The following is a 19,274-nucleotide window of genomic DNA, read 5'->3' on the forward strand; positions in this document are numbered from 1 at the left end:
ATAAACGGGACACTTATTTTTTTTTTTTAGAGATTTTTTATGTATTTATTTGACGGAGAGAGACACAGCGAGAGCGGGAACACAAGCAGCAGGAGCGGGAGAGGGAGAAGCAGGCTTCCCGCGGAGCAGGGAGCCCGAGGCGGGGCTCGATCCCAGGAGCCCGTGATCATGACCTGAGCAGAAGGCAGACGCTTAACCACTGAGCCACCCAGGCGCCCCAGGACATTTATTCTGATGAGCACTGAGTAATGTACAGAATTGTTGGATCATATTATATGCCTTAAACTAATGTTTCTACTACTCTATGTTAGTTATCTCCTATATCTACTATTGTATGTTAGTTATACTTCAACAAAACAAACAGACAAAACAGAAGAAAGTTACTTTTAAAACAAGACCCTACATGATGCTGGGCTTCAGAAGCATATAAGCACCAAACGAATGTTCTCACGAACACCCGGCTATAGGATGAAGTACTACAGAGATCCAGGGTCATGTCTCAGGTCCTGGCAGACAGAAATTCTATTTTTCCTTTATCATGAGCAATCCTTGGCAGCTCTGGAGTTCTTTCTTCCACTCTCAGATGCTATACTTTGTCCAGAAAGGCAAACTGCCACACCTAGCCCCTTTGAATACAGTAATTCCTTCTTGATTTCCAGATTATCAGCTTAAAGGTCACTAGCTCCAGAAAGTTATCCACACTCATTGACAAGAGTAGGTGCTCCCACTTCTAATCCCATGGCATTTTATACTTCCCCTATTGTAGTACTTTTCACAACATCCTGTGATTGCTTGCTAAACTTTAAGCTCTAGAAAGGCAGGGACTATATATAATCTGCCTTGCTCATCATTGTATCCCTAGCACTTAGCATAGTGCCTGGAACAATGCAGGTACTTAGTAAATACTGACTGAATAATTAAATAAATTACTGAGTGCATCATACTAGCAAGATGGAAACTAAATCATGCCTCATGTACTCCGCCAGTTTTATCCATACTACACCAATAAACACCTAAAATAAGCAGCAGTGTTCCTCCTGCGGTGCCAAAACTATAAGGAGGCAGAACTGAGGCTCATAGGATCACCCCAGTACAGAGTCCAGGAGGCACTGCCCATGACCAAAGATGGAAATAATGCTCCAAAGTCAATATAATGTCACCAAGAGCCTGAGAGGTAAATCAGCCGTAAGCCACAATGCCAGCCCTCTCAGAGACTTGATGGCAAGATCTCTCAAGTCATTCAACTTCTCCTAGACCCAGCTTTCTCGTGAAGAGGGTATTAGGCCCTTCAGCAGCAGGTACCCTCTTTAAATAAAGAACAAATGACAGGAAGAAGCTACTCACACCGCCATGGGAAGCTGTAAGAAAAGGGCAGCGTTGGCAATGAGGCATCTCCGCAGTTAGGAAAGGGTTAAGCTCAAATGTCTGTCTGGGATCTCTTACCAGTAAATCAGCCTTGACTGCTGCTCAGGCTGAATGAAGCCCCACCAGGTTGGCCTGTCAGGAAGGAAGCCCATGCGTCCAGACTTTTGTTGTTCTAAGGATTTTTTTTTTTTTTTTTTTTTTTTTTAATTTTACTGCTCAGGAAGGAAGCCAAAGCCTAGGCCCTAACTGCAGTCCTGCTGATTCCTTACCCCACCACGCGCTACTGCCTTTGCCTCTCCATCCACCTCTTGGGTCCAACTCTTCTCTTTTCTGGAATTCCTTCCTTCCATTGACTTTGGCATTTGGGCCTAAATCTCAGACTTTCCCCCCTTCTTTAGCAACTCAAAATTAAAAATGGTGAGCATTTCCCTTCCTACCTCCTGTATACCTTTGTGTCTCTATGTGGGAGGGACTGGGGATAGGGAGAGAGGAGAAGTGGGTGCTCTTTACCACCAACACTGACCTGAACCCCTTCTCTGCCACAGAGCCATGAAGGAATTGATAAGGATTGAGGAGTTGGCCTCAACTGGCCGCCAATGGCTATTTCTGCTACATACATACATGCACAGGAGACTTTTCAAACCCAAGCCCCTATATTTAAATAATAGACTCAAATCCACGGTCCTCAGGCAGGAGGTCAGTCTTGCCCACTCCCATCCCCCTACTCCCGACCTCTCCCACTGACGTGCAGAATCATTCTCTGATATTCCCAAACCCCATGGGACTTTCTTTCTACAAAGAAGAAAACACTGAGTTTATTTGTGCACTCAGGGTAATGGACAGCCCTCTTTTACTCCTAGGAAAATGCACACAGACACCATGGAAGAGGCCTATCCCCGCCCAATCCTGCCCTCCCCTTCCCTTGCTAATCCCTCCTCAGCAGCTCCCCCAGCTCAGTCCTGCTGCTGTATTTCTCTCCTGACCTACAAGGCCCCTTCAAGCCCCGTCCTAAGCCTCCCCCAAGCAGAGACAATCCATCATGCTGTGGGACTGTGACACACACAGATGGGGGAAGGTTCACAGATTTCTCTCACACAGGCAAGAGGGTAAAAGTGCCTGTGTAACTTAAAATCTAGGGACATACTAGAAACTCTGGGACTTCGAATTCTAATACCAGTCAAATACCATTGCAGAAAATCTGATTACATATAGCTCAAATCTCTACCACAAACAATTCTAATGGTCCATTTATTTCAAGTGATACCCGATAATACAAAGTTCCAGAATAAGAAAATATAATGAGATCTGGATTCTCTGACCTGGGCCACTGCCTAGATACCTAACTAACCCTGGTCAGGTCCCTTCCTGACTCAGACTCGGTTTCTTTAACTCTAATATTGCCTTGCTTCTAAATAAAATGGAGGGAGAAAGAGGTCAGAGGGCCACCAGGGCTAATCCTGGTGGATGGGTAATCATGAAGGGAGGTGAAGCAGCTGGCTATCACAGCAAAGGGCTCTGAGACTTTATCTCTCCCTTTTTCCACGTTGCCATAAGGCATGAGTGTGTGAAAGGATCCTACATACATGCTAGTTGTTAATGACCCTGTGTTTGGCTACTTCAGTGCTTCTAACAATGAAGATTATACCACCAGATTATCCTTGAAATAAGTCATTATGTATTGAATGCTTAGTATGTATGAGGAACTGTTCTGAGCATTACCTGTGTACTTAATCTATTCCGTCCTTCACAACAGCCTTTTAAGGTTGTATAATTCCCATTTTACAGGTGAGAATACCGAGACCCAAAGAGGTCAAGTAATTTGCCTAGGGTCACAGAGTAGGTAAGCTAAAGGGTCAGGATTTTACTCCAGAGGCTGAACTCATAACTACTACGTTATATTGTCTTCCCACCTTTGATCTGAAACATCTTCAGGTTGAGGCTCAGAGGGGTAAATGCAACATTTATTCCTCTCACAGGCATTTATTCTGCTAGGCCACGCTGACTTGGTATAAATCACACCAACCCAAAACGCAAGGCCAAATGAGAGCACTATAGGATTAGCTGGCACCTAAATGGGAATCATATACCTGAAAATAAAGCAAAGGTCTCTCCGGGGCTGGCCCTTGCCCCCTCCCTACAGCTTTCTCACAGATGGATGCAAAGCCATAAGTCTCAGCCTGCAAATGAATTTCAGTGGAAAAAGACAACCCTCATCTGGTGAGTCACACTCAGGCTTACTGGGCTTGATTTCTCATGAGACTGTACCAAAAGGTTCCTTCTTCACACATATAGCTCTAGACTTTCCTAAAGCTCCATGCCTGCTGAACAGAATGTACTGGATGCAGCACCATGTCTTCCCCCCAAAAACACAACTTTCATTTCCTCTAGGTCATCTTCAATCAGAACACATTCCACAGAGAAAATTGACGGTCAAATGTCTGAATTGCCAGATGGTTATATGTGTCTACAAAACCCCCACATCACTTGTCTGTTTCCAGCTTCAACCAAGACCTGGGTAGGAACTTGTTTTTTTTTAAATACACATCAAAAGCAGATCAGCATTTGTGGACTCCATGATAGGGGATGTAATGCTGTGAGAAAACATTTGGGAAGGGGATAGCCTCTGATCTTAGGTTTCTAGAGTGTTAGGTGAGAAAAGCAAATTTTAAATTATTTTTTAAGCTAGGAAAGATTCTTTTGGTACCCCCAAATAATCAAGACAATAAGTCTATATTTGAGAAAGGCAATTTCACATATCTCTTGAAACTCCCTACCTACTTTTGTCATTATTAAATCTCAAGGCATAAATAAATTCTTCTTTTCTTTCCTCCGACCTCTATACCTTTGGGATAGCATAGTCTAATAGATATTATCCAGCGCAATGCTGAAGAGTGGCAAACTGCTGAAAACTTGGAGGAAAAATTAGATTATAATCACCACCATTAATTTATTCAATACTCAACTATTACTTACTGAACCCTTTGATGTGATTGGCACCAATGCCCCAGAAATTTTTTTTGGCACTAAAACTAAACTGTGGTTAAGATTATAGAAAAACCTAACCCATTGGGTAAAAATGGAAGGGAATGAATTCCTCCTGTTTACTTAGCATCTACCAGGTTTGCTGATTCATACCACAGCCTATCTTTTCTCCAGCCCTAAACCCATAGTTCTAAATCAGGATCTTTTCCTGGAAAGGGCCTAAGTAAGAGAGAGACTAAGTAGGTGAAAGTTCTTTTGCAGAAAATTCTCCTCCTTGCCCAAAGAAAGAGATATTTACAAATTCCCACCCACAGCACACACTTGTAGGTTCTGTTCAGCCACAAACGCCACAATTTAAATGGTATTTTTTAAAACGTGAAGGCATTTTAGCTGCTCTACAGCAATAAGTTATCCCCAAGTCTGCAGTTCATCTGTCTTTGGGGGGGAAATGGCACTGGGAAATGCTGTTAAACTGCTGGAAGACAATATGCAAATCCAAAGATTACTGTAATTTTGGTGTTACAATTGTGTGGATTTTACACTTAAAATGTATCATCACTCCACATCCCAAGTATTTATAAAGAGTACATTCCAATATGTATGCTGATATTTATTGACCAGATGGATGTGGTTAATAAGACTTAAAAATATAAAAAACCATTATGAAAATATAACTATACTAAATGTATTGTCACTCCAAATGCCGAGTATTTACAAAGAATACATTTCAATGTGTGCTAATATTTATTAACCAGATGGATGTAGTTAACAAGGGTTAAAAATAAGAAAAACTCATATAAAAATATAATTCTATTTTTTCAGTTTCCTTTTCTGCCTAATGAGGAAAGGGGATGGGGAGGGAGAGCAACTTTTGTTATTAGGATACAATGTGTGTTTTTTGTTTTCAAACAAAAAAGGGCCACCAAATAATCAACCTGGGGCCGCTGACCGGAAGGCAGCCCCGGAAAACTTCCCGTGGGAAGAGTTCCAGAAATTGCCCGGACTTTAACAAGCCCCGCTGTGCTGGCTGAGAGCCTCAGACCGTCAGAGGCGACCGAGACTCGCCTCGCCCGAATACCGGCCATCCTGCGGATTCACGAACCCCAGGACTTGGGAAACATTTCCCGGAACGTTTTACAAATGTGAAAAGCAAGACGGGGAAAACATTTCGAATCTACAGGAGAAACCTCAAAGCCGTCGGGTGCCGAGGGAAATGCTAGCTCCAGAAGCGCGCGTACACACGTCCGTCCTCCTCGACGCGCCCCCGCGCCCTCCCCCACACCCTCCTCCCACTCCCGCCCCCCACCCCTCGCCCCCCACGCCCCCTCCCCGTGCGCTGGCCGCCCCACGCCCGCGCGGGGTCCCCTCGCCTCCTCACACCGCCACCCGCCAACCCGCACCTCCCGCCCTGTCCATCACCCCGACCCCCGCGTGGGCGTGCCCCCCCCCCCCCCCCGCTCCCCCCCCCCCCCTGTCCCCTCACCCCGTTCCCACACTCCCTCTGCGGCTCAGACGACAGGACAGGAAACCGACCGAGGGCTCGGTTCCTAGTGCGACCTGGGGGCGCGGGGAGGTGGAGGGCGGGGCGGGGCGGGGCGGGGGGGTGGGGGACCAGGCCGGCCCGCGGGTCCCGGCCGCAGGCGGCGGCGGCGCGAGCCTCGCGCGGCCCTGGGTCAGCGCCCGGAGTTCTCCCGCAGCCTCCGAGTCCGGCCGAGCGACGGCGAGGTCACCAACATTTCTGAAACCACTTGAAAGCCATCTCGGTGGCCGAGGCTGGGGGGTCCTTTCCAAGTGAGCCAACGGTGCCCGCTCTGTGGTCCTTCCTCCCCCTGGCCGGGCCTCGCGCCTCTCCGCGCCCCCTCCCCCAAACGATCAATTACCAGCCACCCTTCTGCCGGGAGCGGCGAGGGGCTGGCTGGCGGCCGCGAGGAAACGGCAGCCCGGATCACTTCTGCATGACAATTGATGGGAGGGAGGGCGCGAGGCGAGGAGGGAGGACGGCTGCGGTGTCCGTTTTCTCACCATGGTGATTAGGCATTCCGGCCGCGCGAGGAGGCAGCCGCCGACCAGAGCGGCGCGGCGTGGAGCGAGGACAGGGGAAGAGAGCGAGAGCGGGAGCGGGAGCGAGCCCAGCCGCCGGGCGGGCGGCGGGCGAGCGGCGCGATGAGCCAAGCCAAGCCAGGCCAGATGGCTCTGCAGCCATCAGGGACTGCTCCCGTCCAGCCCGGCCCCACTTTAGCTGTGCAAACATTTCTTTATCCCAACAAGACAATTAAACCCAGCAGCATGAAAAGGAGTCTCCATGACTGTGCTGGGAGTGAACAACCAGAAACAACCACACATCACAGGAGTTCTTGCCCTCCATCCCCAGAGGGAGGAGAAAGGGGGCTCCAGGAGAAATCCGGGAGCAGCTGAGCGACAACTGGGCGAGGTCTGGGCAGTCAGTACGGAGGGAACCATCTGACCCAGCTCCTCTGGTGATCCGCTGGCCCTTTCAACGGTGGTCATCTGCTCCAGCTACAATCCAGAAGTTGAGCCTGGTGACCTGACAACTGTCCCAAACATTTTCCCCGGCAAGAGCAATTCTCCTAAAAGCCCAGGTTAGGGTCCCTGGCCACTCCAGTCCCAGAGTCCTTGGGAAGTATCCCCCCTTAATACCACCCCCATGATGTAGCTGGGACTCCTCATTCCAGGCTGCCCTTGGGCTTATGTGGGCTCAGCTGATCTGATTGTTAGGACACAGGGTCTTCGATGATACATGCCTTTATAAAGACACATTCTCCCCCCCCCCCCCCGCCCCAGTACAAAATACCATCTCCTACTCAGGGCTTTTTGGGCCCAAGAATGACTTTTCAAATACATCAAAGATGAGAGCAAAGCAGAACATCCAGGAACTGCTGTGAGCCACCCCGTTTCCTGCCTACCTGTGAATCTGCCTGACACAGGCAAGGGCCAAGGAAACAGGGCCACTCTAGGGTCAATGCCCAGTGCCCGTCCCTGAGATGAATCAGAAGGCAGGGCCAGTCATTGCTCCAACTGGGACAGTTCTTGTTCCTCTTAGCCCTTTGGGGAACATGCATATAGCCAACTCCAATTTGGGCTGACTGAGTGGAATGACTGGCAGGCTGCCCCCCCCCCAAGAAAACAAAACAAAACAGAAAAAACCCAAAACCAAAAACCTGTGTCACCCGGGCAGGAATCTGGGCCCAGGGGTGGCCAACAGAGAACAACAAGGAAATGCACATGATAAGAGCCAGGGTGCTAAGGGAGTAATAAATGTATAGATTCTAGCACAAGGCAGCAGACAATACTTATCTTCCCTTTTGTTGTAAAGTTTCCTTAATGAGGAGATGTTTATTTTAAAAGCCCTGGGAAATATATCTGTAGACACTTCATATATATGTAAGACACACGTGGACTATTCGTAATTGGTCCATAAATTTTAGCATCATTTCCCTGGACAAGAAGCCTTGGAGACTGGTTCAGGGAGTGACAATAAACAGGAGTTACCTCAGTTCCCTTCCTGGGGAATTACACATCCTCCATGAGCGGCTTCTCACAAAACACTTCTCCTTTTCTCCAGGGCAAATAAGTCAGTCCTGTTGAGTAAAGCCTTCTTTTTTCCATAGAACCCAACACCTACCTCACGAATCACCTGTGATGCCAGGTAGGTGAACAGGCAAGAACTGGAAATCATCTACTAGGAGAGACAATACTTTACCCAAATAGCTACATTTTGGTCTACAAAAATGCATATTTAATTACAAAAGAAATCCTGCCTATCAGCACCCAGATTTAAGGAAAGAACACGTGTGCATTACACCATGTCTGCAGGCCCCTCTTTCAAATGCTCTCACATGTGGACATATCTGCATATGGATGCAGTGTGTGAGCAGGGGGTGGCTGCGACAGTAAAAATTGTCAGTGTTTCCATTGTAAAACTGATTTTTCATTGACCTAAAACTCAGTCATAAAACTTCTACTCTAAGTAAAGGACACACACACACACCCATACTCGGCCCCCCACCCCCCCAAAAAACCCCTAAAGCTAAGTGCCTATTTAGGAGTTTTACTGTTGTATTTAATTAAACCATTTTTTTTTACATTTTATGAGAAAAATTTATTTATATGAAGAGAACTGAAAAATAAGTCAACCACATCAGAAATTAACTCTAAATTTTAAGAATAAAAAACTAGAATATACATGGTTAATTTTGGAAATCTGACCAAAAGCCACTGCATCCTATTACTTTGCTCTTTTGAACACTTTCTATCCTCTCTGCTGGCCTCCCCACCCCCCTCACTGCCCCATCTGCCCCTTAAGCTCTCCCTTTGGAAGCAGTCTTGTACACTGTCACTCGATTATCTGAGAAATATTACTTATTTCAAAACGGTTCTGTAGGGAGGACCTGAAAGGCATCTAGTGGGAATAATCAGGCCTTCTAACGGCCCTTAAATATGTATTTACATAAAACAGACCATAAATATTCCGACACACGTCGGCATATGACAGGAGCCAAGAAAGCTGCTGCAGACTTTGTCACAGTGCCTCTTCAACCCTTCCCCACAGAAAAATGTTTCTCCCGCCTTCCAAAAACTCAAAATCAAAAGCACAAACGCTACCCAATACAGCCCTGGGAAGGCTGCTCTGCCACCTAAGGAAAGAAAGGGAGGAAGGAGCCCAGATCCAGGGCTATCACAGCCTAAGAGGCTCCTCTTCACTTTGCACCTTTGTTTCTTGTTAAAGATTAGTCACAAATGCAACTCTAGATAATAATGTGGTTGTGCAAAATGTCCTACACTCAAAGACACACCTCTAGGTTTTATGTTTGGGTAAGAGAAAAAAGAGAAGACAAAGTACTCTCTAAAGAAAAATATTTTAAGCAAATAAAAGGGGAAAGGGTTCCAATTTCTATAACACTACAATTTGAAATAAAGAAGTTTCCCCACTCTTCTGATCAGAATCTCATTAATTTCAAGGTCAGAACTCCATTTCACTTTGGGAGATAGACTCATTTAATTTTTCTCCACCCAGGCGTATTCCTGTGTGAGAGATCCAACTCCATGGGGGATGGCACCACCACACAATGCAAACCAGGCAAACAGAAGAGTTATGGCTTTGACACTCAGAGGGGGAATGGATAGACACATCTATGAGTTCTGACTTGACTAACAAGCTTCCTCCTGCTCTGGGGGTCTGACCCAGGTTTGGGCTAAAAAGAGAGAAAAATGGAGACCAGCCAGATCTGTTGGGTGAGAAGAAAGGAATCTTGATCTCCAGATGTTACTTTGCAGCACTGTTAGGTTTGAGAGGATTGCATCTTCAACTTGTATTTGGAGCAAAAAGGGACAGAATCTGTCGCACTCTCACCCAGGCCAGCTTTAGCCAGAGGTCAGATTACAGCTTGCCTTGATCACTTGCACACTGACAAATGAAAACTGCACTGAAGTAAAACACAACAGATCCAACCCAACGCCAGTGTCTTCAGCAGGTATACCCGGAAAGCAAGATGGTAATGCACACGTCAGCTGTCCAGAAGGAGAGGCAGAGGAAGAAGAGCCCAGGCAAAGTAAGAGAACACACGGGCCCTCGTGCTGGCAGCTTGTCCCTGAAGTGGGGAGGTCTCGGGCTTACAGACGCTGACATAAAAGACACACTTGCAACATATTTCAAAACCAAAGAGCGATGGATTTACAAGGCAGGTTGATTTTATGATGACTTTTATTGAAAAGGTACGCTGGGTTTAGGCAGATGCCTTTTAGCGCAGGAAAGTTAACACAGTGCCTAATTCAAGGAGACAGCCTGAGGAAGCAGCGCCGACAGGGGAGAGAGTGGCAATGTCTCTATTACTCTCCTCGGCATCATAAAGAGAAGAGAAAAAAAAAAAAGGTATTTGTGTTGGTGGTTATAGAGAGGACAGGAGCACAAAAAAATAGAGAAGGGGAAAGCAAACCTCAGATGTAGTTTTCTTAAGAAAATAAAATAAAGCAAACCTTAGAACAAAGGGTTGGGTGGAAAAACACCCTCAGTTCATAAATTCTCACCAGGCTTGAAGAAAACTGCTCTGCCTACCCATAGCCCAAAAGCGTTAGAACACAATTATTTTCTGATTCTATTAGAGGAGAAGATTGCAGGGTTCAGCACTCCTGGTCTACAAGTTCCAAATAAAGGTTTAGTTCCAACTATTAGCGAGGGTCGCCAAAGCTCAACGAGGCACTGAAAGAACACGAGAAAACTGTTCCATAAGCAGAAATTAATAATTGTTGTGAACATCAAATATGGAGCAGTCACACAGGTCAACCGTGTCTAGTCCTAAAAGTGAGCCCCAGGATAAGCATCCAGCAAACCTGTTAAATCCCAAGAGAAGTCGGCTTTATCGCAAGGAAAACACAGCTGTTTGAAATGCTTTATGGTGATTGACGACACCTTTGTCCTTCTCTGAAAAATAGCCTCATGTGGACAAGGGCTGAGAGTTGGGAAAATAAAATCACGTGGAGTCCACTGGATGTGATACAATGGAAAAGCTAAAAAAAAAAAATGCTCAGAGAAATATAATGAGGATAGCAAAGAGAGGAGGCATGGATGAGTTTCTTCAGGCCCCCCCCCCAAATTTCCTAGGAACCTACGCTTTCTAATAAAATGACATTCACTTCAGTATATATATATAGCACCCTTCTTCACTCCAGAATCCCCAGAGAATAAGCCAATCATGCCCCAGGGAGAGGCAGCGTGGAGGCCGACTTGCTTCTGGCTACCTTCAGAAAAACATGTCCTCCCAGAACTGTCAATGCTCATCGACAAGAGACAAGTAAATGTTAGCACTCTGCAGCCATCGAGTGGGAAGTACCTGGCCCTCCCCATTCCTAGGAGCATGAAAACTGCCAGCGACCTGTTGAACACTACTGTGAGGCAGGGTTTGCTGGGGGTAGGGAAGGCTCACACCAAAGTACTTACATCTGTCATTCCGATCCTCTGGGCTAGAAGAGGCTTCCCGATCCGAAATGAGGCCAGAGACAGCAAAAATCTTCTTCCCAGTATCGTCAACCTTAAGTGAACCGGGGGAGCTAGATGGCAGCTGTGTCCCAAAGTCATATTCCTTGCCATCTGCATCTGAGAAGCGCAAGTGGGGAGACTCTGTGTCATGGCAGTTCTTAAGTCGCTTGGCCGGCGTAAAGGCTGACTGATAACTCTCCCGGTCCTCAGTGGAAGCAAAGGGACGGAAAGCCCCCACTCCACTATGATTTAGCATACTGATTGGGGTGCAATCTAGATTTGGGGGAGCAAACTGAGGGTGGAGGTGTAGTAAAGAAGGGGGGAAATCACGATTGGCAAAAGTGCCTGGCACCCCACCTTGCCGATGGTACATAGAGGCAAAGGTATAGGAACCGTTGGTGAATGGAATATGCACGTCCTTGTCTACTGAGACAGGTACACCAAAGGGTCGTGGCTGCTGACAAGGGATGGAAGCATCGCGGCTGGCCTCAGCCGTGGACGCCAGGACCATCAGTGCTGGGGATGCCAGCGGGTTGGGGAGGTAGGATGAGTTCTCCATCTTGAAGGCTGCCCGGTGTAAGTCCATCGGAGTCTCTTTCTTAGGCTCGTGTCACACAAGAAGCAGTCTTCCCTGGGAGGGAGGCCGAGCGGCACCTTGGATCAGGGCAGGGAATATTACTGGGGAATCATCCCCTTCTAAGACCTGCGGAAACAGCAAAGAGAAAAAAAGAGGGGGGAGGACGGTCAAGGGGGGAGGAAAAAAAGGGAAACCCCAAGTGATCGAAACACCATCCTTCTGGCTTACAGATGCTCGGGCAAGAGACACCACAGGCTTTAGGAGCCAGTGGGCAGCAGCATCAGACCATTTTCATTCAGGAAAATCAATAGACAACTTACTGTGATGTACGCGTAGCTGACTTTGGTCCCTACACGTTCCGGGTGAAATGCGCCTGAGCCCAGCAAAGGAAAAAAAAGCATAAAACCTCCAAATACAATATTCCCTGAGCAAATGAGCTTTGGAAGGCCAAGTCACCCAGTAGATTAGGTGGGGTCTATATTTTAAAGGGTTTCCACCTGCACACACCTCTCATGGCAGCCCTGATGTTCAAACAGAGGCAAGGTTCTACCTATATGACCCCCCACAAACACATTCTCTCTTCATCTCCCCTGACAACACCCTGGTGCTGAAAAATTCCTAAATCAAGCACATCTAGACCATCTGTACATGCTAGTCGGTACGAATTGTACGTGTGGATAAATCACACACATTGGCACATACATCAACACACATCTTCATGTATCATCTAAGGCTATTTCCAGAAAAAAGTGCTATGTGAAGAGACAACAGCAATATTATTTTTGACGCACACCCCTCTCTAATCATACAGGTTTTCTCTTTTCTGAGAAGGAACAAAATCTTCATCAGGAAAATGCCTGGCATCTCCGACAATATTTAACACCATAATGGGTGCCTTTGGCATATGTTCTCTAGAAGCGGCTGTCTTCCAGGGGCAGCAAAGAACGGATCGGTAATTTTAGTTACTAATGCACTCGCTCTTAAGTAGATTTGTAAACAGCCTTGAATTTGCCATTAACATTTGGAGTAAAATGTTAACAAAATTTCTGACTTATTTTGCTCTGCTTATTGAGCCCAGTCAGAGTTGATGTCTGATAAAGACCCCTGGAACAAATTGGAGTTGGGAGAGACTTCCTTCAATTTCCCTTTTAAATTTAGGTTGTACATTTCCATAGCCACTGATTCCATTTCAAAATTTATTTTGAGTAGGGGGTTGGGGAATGGGAGAAGGGCTATATATCAAAAGTCAGGATAACATAAGATGAGTACTAGAATTTATTAGCTTCAAAAATATACATTAGACAGAAACTTAATGAAACTCAAAGTGTAACCAAAAATCACCATCTGCTACAAATTATAATCTTTAAATCGAGAGTCATAGCTCAAATAAGAATTTGCCCCCTCCCTTAAAAAAAAAAAAACACCTAGATAATGGAGTATCTTTGGTATTCCCTCAAATAGAGAAGCCTCAGTTAAACTGTAGATGAATCCCCTTGGCTTAATGCAGTGCAAAGAGAGTATTTCCTTCTCTCATCCTGTAGCAGACGTGTCAATGACTGTTATTAATTGGGAAGATGAGTGCACACCATCAGACTGCTTCCTCATTTGGCATCTCTCCTTATAGACATCATTGCTAAATTACCAGATTATGTATCTCACATTAACGGATTTTTCTCTCTTCCAAATTTTAAATAACTTTCCTGTCAAGTTATAGCAGTGCAGGGAATGATCTGCCAAGGACAGCCAGTTAGCCTGACAAGTCTGGTCTGGGAATCCTGTTCTTGGCTGTTTTCAAGTCAGATTAATGGTCACACAACATGGACGCTCTAAAGTGGGTCCAGGGCTGTTCCAAGGGTTCTAAGCAGCTCTTCATAACAGAAATAACTAACTACTTGTCTCTCAACAAGCAGTATTACATGAGGCAAGCAGGAGAAAAGGACAAACATAGTACACTGGGGGTGGGGGGGATGAAGGGTGGAATGTTGTCCCCCCAAATAACCAATTGCCCAGAGAATTCACTTTCTGTTTTTACTTCCTGGATCACCTCATTATGTTAAATGAGTTTCATAAATTAGTAATCTGGCGACAGCACCGGACACTCCAACAGAACACGGTGAATCACTCAAACCTGGTTATTCATTTGAAACTTCATTATACTGAAAATAAATCAACAATATTTTTCCAGGCCACATCTCTTTTACTCCACTGTGTGGGCGTTGGTCTCTGTGGGGGAAGGGGGAGTGTGTTTTTTTTTTCTTTTTCCTTTTCTTTCTTACCTCCTCCTCACATTAACAACTTGTATAGATGAGGCTTCAGCAGACCACAGTCATTATGAAAATCTATAGTTAATACACTCCCAATGTCAAAATGTCATGGGTTTAAACACAGAACCCAAAATAAGAAAACTAACTGACCCTCTTAATTAAAAAAATATGGATTGTAAGATAATCAGCTTGATGGAGCATTTGGGTGACTGTAAAGAATCAGGCAAAGGGAAAGTAAGTAACTGTTACTTTTCTGCCTCTATGCTGATTTTTTTTAATTTAGCACTTCGTGCAAATCCAGATTAAAATAACTCCAGCTATTGATCCGAGCAGTGGAATTGACATTAATTTTAGTTCACTTCTCACTTTGCAAAGGGATCAATAGGAAGTAATAACAGCTGACATCCCCGCTGAAAGGAGGAGAAAGAAGGGCTGAAGACAGAAATCGAAAAGCAACCAAATAAATCATCAGCTACTTTTCCACGGCATCAGACAAACTCCAAACAGATTGCAAAAAGTCTTTGTTGAATTAACTAAACAAGGAGGAGGGATCAATCCACGAAGCTAAATAAATTGTGTGGCAGGCAGTGAGGTTGGACGGAGGGACCAACAAATATTGAGTTTTAAAATTTTCAAATCCTTGACGTGATGGGTTTGGTTCAGGTCTGTATGGGTGGGAGTTTGTTTGCTTGTCAAATCACACACCCGACCCTGGTTTAAAGTGATTACAAAACGCCAGCTAACTGAATAATTAGTGAGATTACTAATTGCGTGGTTAAACATGCCAGAACCAAGACAAATGAAACGAAGAAACTGGCGTTTGGAACGTGAAAATGTCTGAAGCTGAGCTGATGAGCAGCGCTCCGCGCTCTCCGGCGCGAACTAGCCACTTTCGCATTGAAAAACCGAAAGCCAGAAAGAAAGTCTCAGAGAGTGGGCAATCTCCCACCCCGGCCTCTGACCATCCCTGTCCAGGGTCTGGGCTTCCTGACCCGCGCTGGGAACCGCGTAGAAGGAAGCGGCGCTGCTGCTCCTGCAGCTGGGAGCCAAACCCACTTGCAAATGACTGCCACAAAGAAAAGCTGCAAAGCCTCTTTCCCGGAGCCCTAGCTCTGAACGCCCACCAAACTACGACTCTGCTGGCAATTAAAACGCACACACAACACTCCTCTGCTTATTACAACAGGTGACATTTTTGTGGTCTCTGAATAGTTTCCAAAACCCAGGAATTAAAATAATAGAACAAATTAAACGATATTTTTCCTTTGCATAAATAAACTTTTAAAAAATTAACAGGCAACTTAAAAAGCAGAGAACAATGGGAAATGGGGCCAGGGTAGTGGGGGGTTGTGAAGAACTCAGGAAAGAATTTTTTTTTTTTTTTTTAAAGTTCACAGACTTCTTCGCTTGAAGAGAATTCCCGCACACCAAATGCCCAGGGGGTATTTGGAAACACCGCTCTAACAGAAATTTTACCACCATATGCAAGAGCTCAGGAAGCATAAGCTTAACACTATTCCAAAGGCTGGGGCCAACGCCTGAGATTCAGACGTGGCCGGGTATCGGTCCCAGATTTGGACCCCGACCCAGGCCGGGCTTGGCCAACGGGTGCGAATCCGAAATAGCCCGGCCTGTCGAAGGGTGCGGGGCTGCGGGGCTGCCAGCTCAGCTAAGCGGGTGTAAAATTCAGCCGGTAGGAGTCTTAGCCAGGGAAAAGCAACTCTTTTAGGGAAAACGGAGGGAGAAGAGGTGAAGGCGAAACCTGCAAAAACTTGGGGCCAGCGCAGGGCCGAGCCCACCACTCCTTGGCCTGACCTCTCCCTCCAGCTTTCGGCTGCCATTGCACAAAGAATACTTTAGGTCCCAACAACCTCCGCACGAAACAAGCCACTAGTAACTTTGGGGAACCAGGGCGCCGGCCAGGGAAGAACCGACAAGTGCAAGGAGCCCAGGTCCACAGCCGGGCAGGGCCCGCCGGACAGGGGCTGGGGGAAGGCTGCCTTCGATCAAAGTCCAAGGACCTCGTGCCCCTGAACAACCCCGCCCCGCGGGTCACCCGGGTCTCATCGCCGCGCGCCACCGCTTCGGCGGGCAGCCACCGGGCTCATGGATTCTGGCGCTCCCGTAAACGCGGGCCGGCGCGGGGCAACCGGGCCCTCCGGGTTCCGGGACTGCGGGCCTGGGGTGAAGGAGGGAGAGTTCTGCCTTTCCCGCCGACGCCGTCCGGCCGCCGCACACGACGCAGCTCGCAGAACAGGTGTGTGTCCCCGCTCGCTGGGCGCCCGGCCCCGGCCCCGTCGGTCACCAGCGGGGCGGCGCCGCCCTGTCCTCGGCCTTCCCCCACCTCGCCCCGGATCGCAGCGAGCGAACTCACGCCACTTTTGCCGGCTTTCCGCGGGCCAGGAGGGATGGGAACGGAGGACTCCCGCATCTCTTCCTCGACGCTCTTTCTGCCTTCCCCCCTCGGCTCATTTTCCATTTTCCGCAAGAACCCCCGAGACCGGCAGAGGAGGAGGCCGGGCATCCCTGGCTGCTCTGCTCCCTCCAGTCTGACCCGCCGCTTCCTCACTGCCCGCCCCTTTTTTCCTCTTTATTTTTCCTTTCTTTTCCCTTTGCCCCTCAAGCCGAGTCCGGAGCGGGGTCTGGAGGCGAGACGTGGCTGGTGGGCATCGCGGGCAGACAGCGCCCGAGTCCTCCCTCTCTGCTGTTCCTGGGGCAGGGAGGCGGCGCAAGGCCACAGACCCCGGACGGCCCGGCCCGGCCACGCCAGGCAGGGCTGAACCCCACACCGAGCGCCCCCGCCCCATGCACCCACCCGGTGCGACGCGCGCCCGGCTCGGGGCCCGGGCCCTGGCCCTCCACTGGAGCCACGGCCAGGGCCCAAAAAAAAGCAGCGCGTTCCGAACGGGAAACGAGAGCTTTTCCTCTGCCTCCGGGCAGCCGGAGCCCCCGCTACTTCGGGGCTCCCGCGCGCCCTCGCCGGCTGGGGTCCACCTGGGCCTCGAGCTCTTGGAGGGGCTCGTGGAGCAAAGGACGGACCGGGCATCCCCTCGGATGGTCTCACCACCGTAGGCGGCCAAGCCCGGGGGGCCACACGGAAGCTCTCCGCCCAAGTTTGTTGTGCCCTGGAAGAAAAGGCTTTCCCTTACAAAGCACAAAGGCGAAACGCCCAGGCCGAGCCCTGAAAAGCCCGGGGCTGGGGAGGGGGCCGGCCGGAGGCTCGGGACCGCGGTGGCGGGGCCCGGCTCCGGGCGGAGAAGGTCGCTCCGCAGGGGCTGACGAGCACGGCGGCGGTGGCTGCAGGACGGCAGCGACCTGCGTGCTCGCTGAAAAGTTTTGTTCTCAAGTCGGAGAAAGAGAAATTGTTACTCTTTAAGGCAGGTCTAAGATTCAAATAAAACTACAAAAAGAGCCACGCGCGGCTGTCTATACGGCGGTCCTCCCGCCCGGCTCCGTACAACCGCGGGGCTAGAGTCCCGACCCCGAAAATCCCGGGAGACCCCCCACGGGTCCGGCTGCTCTAAGGCCAGGCCGGTCCGGCCGGGCGGAGCAGGGAGTTTACCGGTTGCGTTTAGAACGGTCCACCTCAGTGCCAGCACCTGCCTCCTTCCTGCGCGCCGCGACTCCCCCCACCCCACCCCCACCGCCCTCCACGCCCTTCACACCCGCCCCCGCTGGGAAAAAGTGAGCCGAGCACCCGGGGGCCCGAGGCTCCCAGCGGTGCGCGGGTACCCCACCCGGCCGGTGGTGTGCTGTGTGGGGGCGGTGGGGAGCCTCCTCACTAGGATCTCCCCTTCCCCATCCTGCCCGCCGCCTCGGGCTCCCCACTGAGCACCGCCCGGGCCGGGCCCTGCCGGAAATCACTGCGGGGTACCCGGGGGAGCCCGGCGACAGGGCTATCTCCCCATCGACCCAAACAAAGTGGGAACGGGGCTTATTAAAAGATGGAGAAAAGAAGTCCTGCTCCCCTTCCCTGGCTGTCCCCTCACCCTCCCTACTTGTCCAATTCTCGCGTCTGGTCCCTCCCCCTCGCACCCCCCAAATAAAACACATTAAGGAAAACTCAAGACGGAAAGTTTGAGCGAGGCAGCGCACGGAGCGCGTAGGGCACAGACGCCGGGAGGCACCGTCGCGGAGATCTGAGACGCGCCAGCCCGGGTCCCAGCCCCTGCCCCGGTCGGGGGGAGCCGCCCGAATCCCTAGGAAACGGACCCGGAAAGTTAGTCAGGTTCCCGAGCAACCCGCCGCTCTCGCACCCACCCCTCTGTGTACGCGCACACACCCACACCCCTTTCTGGTCTCCATACTTGCCGTGGAAATTCCTTGGGAGAACGGTCGCACTTTTCAGGACACGGAGGGAAGGAGGCAGTGAGTGTGGTGCATGAAAAGTCCCGGGTGCGCAGAGCCGGCGGAGGCAGCGGCGGCGGCGGCGGCGGCAGCGGCAGCAGCAGCAGGCGGCTGGCCCCGGGTTTGTGTTCGCGAGCTGCCTGGGATTGCATGTACAGATCAAGAGACTCGGTTGGTGTGAGAGAAGGAGCAGTGCTGCCTCTCAGCGCTGGCTCTAATCAGTGAATGAGCCTCCACTCTCCCAGGGACTCGGAGACACACACACACACACATACACACGCGCGCGCACACACACGCACACATTCTCTCACACTCACACACATACAGGCACTCTGAGCACTGAATACATTAGGGCACTAAGGGACTCTGGGAAATGGAGTCCAGACCCAGGGCACTCCTGGAGAACAGACCTGCTGGCCCTCACGAAAGAGCTCGAAAGTCTTGGGGTCGCCGGACATTGTGGTAACTGAACAGAGCTCTTGCTTTTGTTCACCTTTCCCCCTCATCACACCCCCCTCACCCACCCCGAGAGATCTCAATGGATGGTTTGGTGCTCTTCTTCCTTTCTTGAACCAAAAGACGGAGAGTAAATGGGTAAATCTTGAAGGCTGACACCCACAAGCAGCTGAATGCCCCCCAAATCCTGGCTACCTCATGAACTCTGCCTTTTTCCAGAAAAATCTTACCTACTGCTTTGTTCCTGGAATGCTTCTCAGGGTCTTTGCCTATAACAATAAGATAACAG

At 49.2% G+C, this 19,274-nt stretch overlaps 2 protein-coding genes across 3 annotated transcripts in view; one reads left to right on the plus strand and one right to left on the minus strand.

Annotated features, from left to right (window-relative positions):
• The window catches only part of RNF220 (ring finger protein 220), a 220,643-nt gene extending 201,967 nt beyond the window's left edge, over positions 1–18,676 (minus strand). The window contains exons 1-2 of one of the 2 annotated variants that reach the window (XM_073902709.1): positions 18,494–18,676; positions 11,303–12,044 (exon numbers count right to left, since the gene is read on the minus strand). In XM_073902709.1, coding sequence (XP_073758810.1) covers positions 11,303–11,927 — 625 coding nt within the window. In that variant the 5' untranslated portion in view covers positions 11,928–12,044; positions 18,494–18,676. The remainder of the gene's footprint in view (positions 1–11,302; positions 12,045–18,493) is intronic. The other variant, XM_025855931.2, reaches the window with a different exon arrangement.
• Positions 16,281–17,593, plus strand: LOC141374406 (uncharacterized). Its single transcript, XM_073902722.1, has 2 exons — positions 16,281–16,439; positions 16,807–17,593. The coding sequence occupies exons 1-2, from the start codon at positions 16,289–16,291 to the stop codon at positions 17,556–17,558; spliced, it is 903 nt and encodes a 300-aa protein (XP_073758823.1). The 5' UTR covers positions 16,281–16,288; the 3' UTR covers positions 17,559–17,593.
• Positions 18,677–19,274: the final 598 nt, after the last annotated feature.

The sequence above is a fragment of the Callorhinus ursinus genome, unplaced genomic scaffold (assembly GCF_003265705.2).
Source record: "Callorhinus ursinus isolate GAN/ISIS: 27379988/994484 unplaced genomic scaffold, GSC_fseal_2.0 scaffold18, whole genome shotgun sequence".
Lineage (NCBI taxonomy): Eukaryota > Metazoa > Chordata > Mammalia > Carnivora > Otariidae > Callorhinus > Callorhinus ursinus.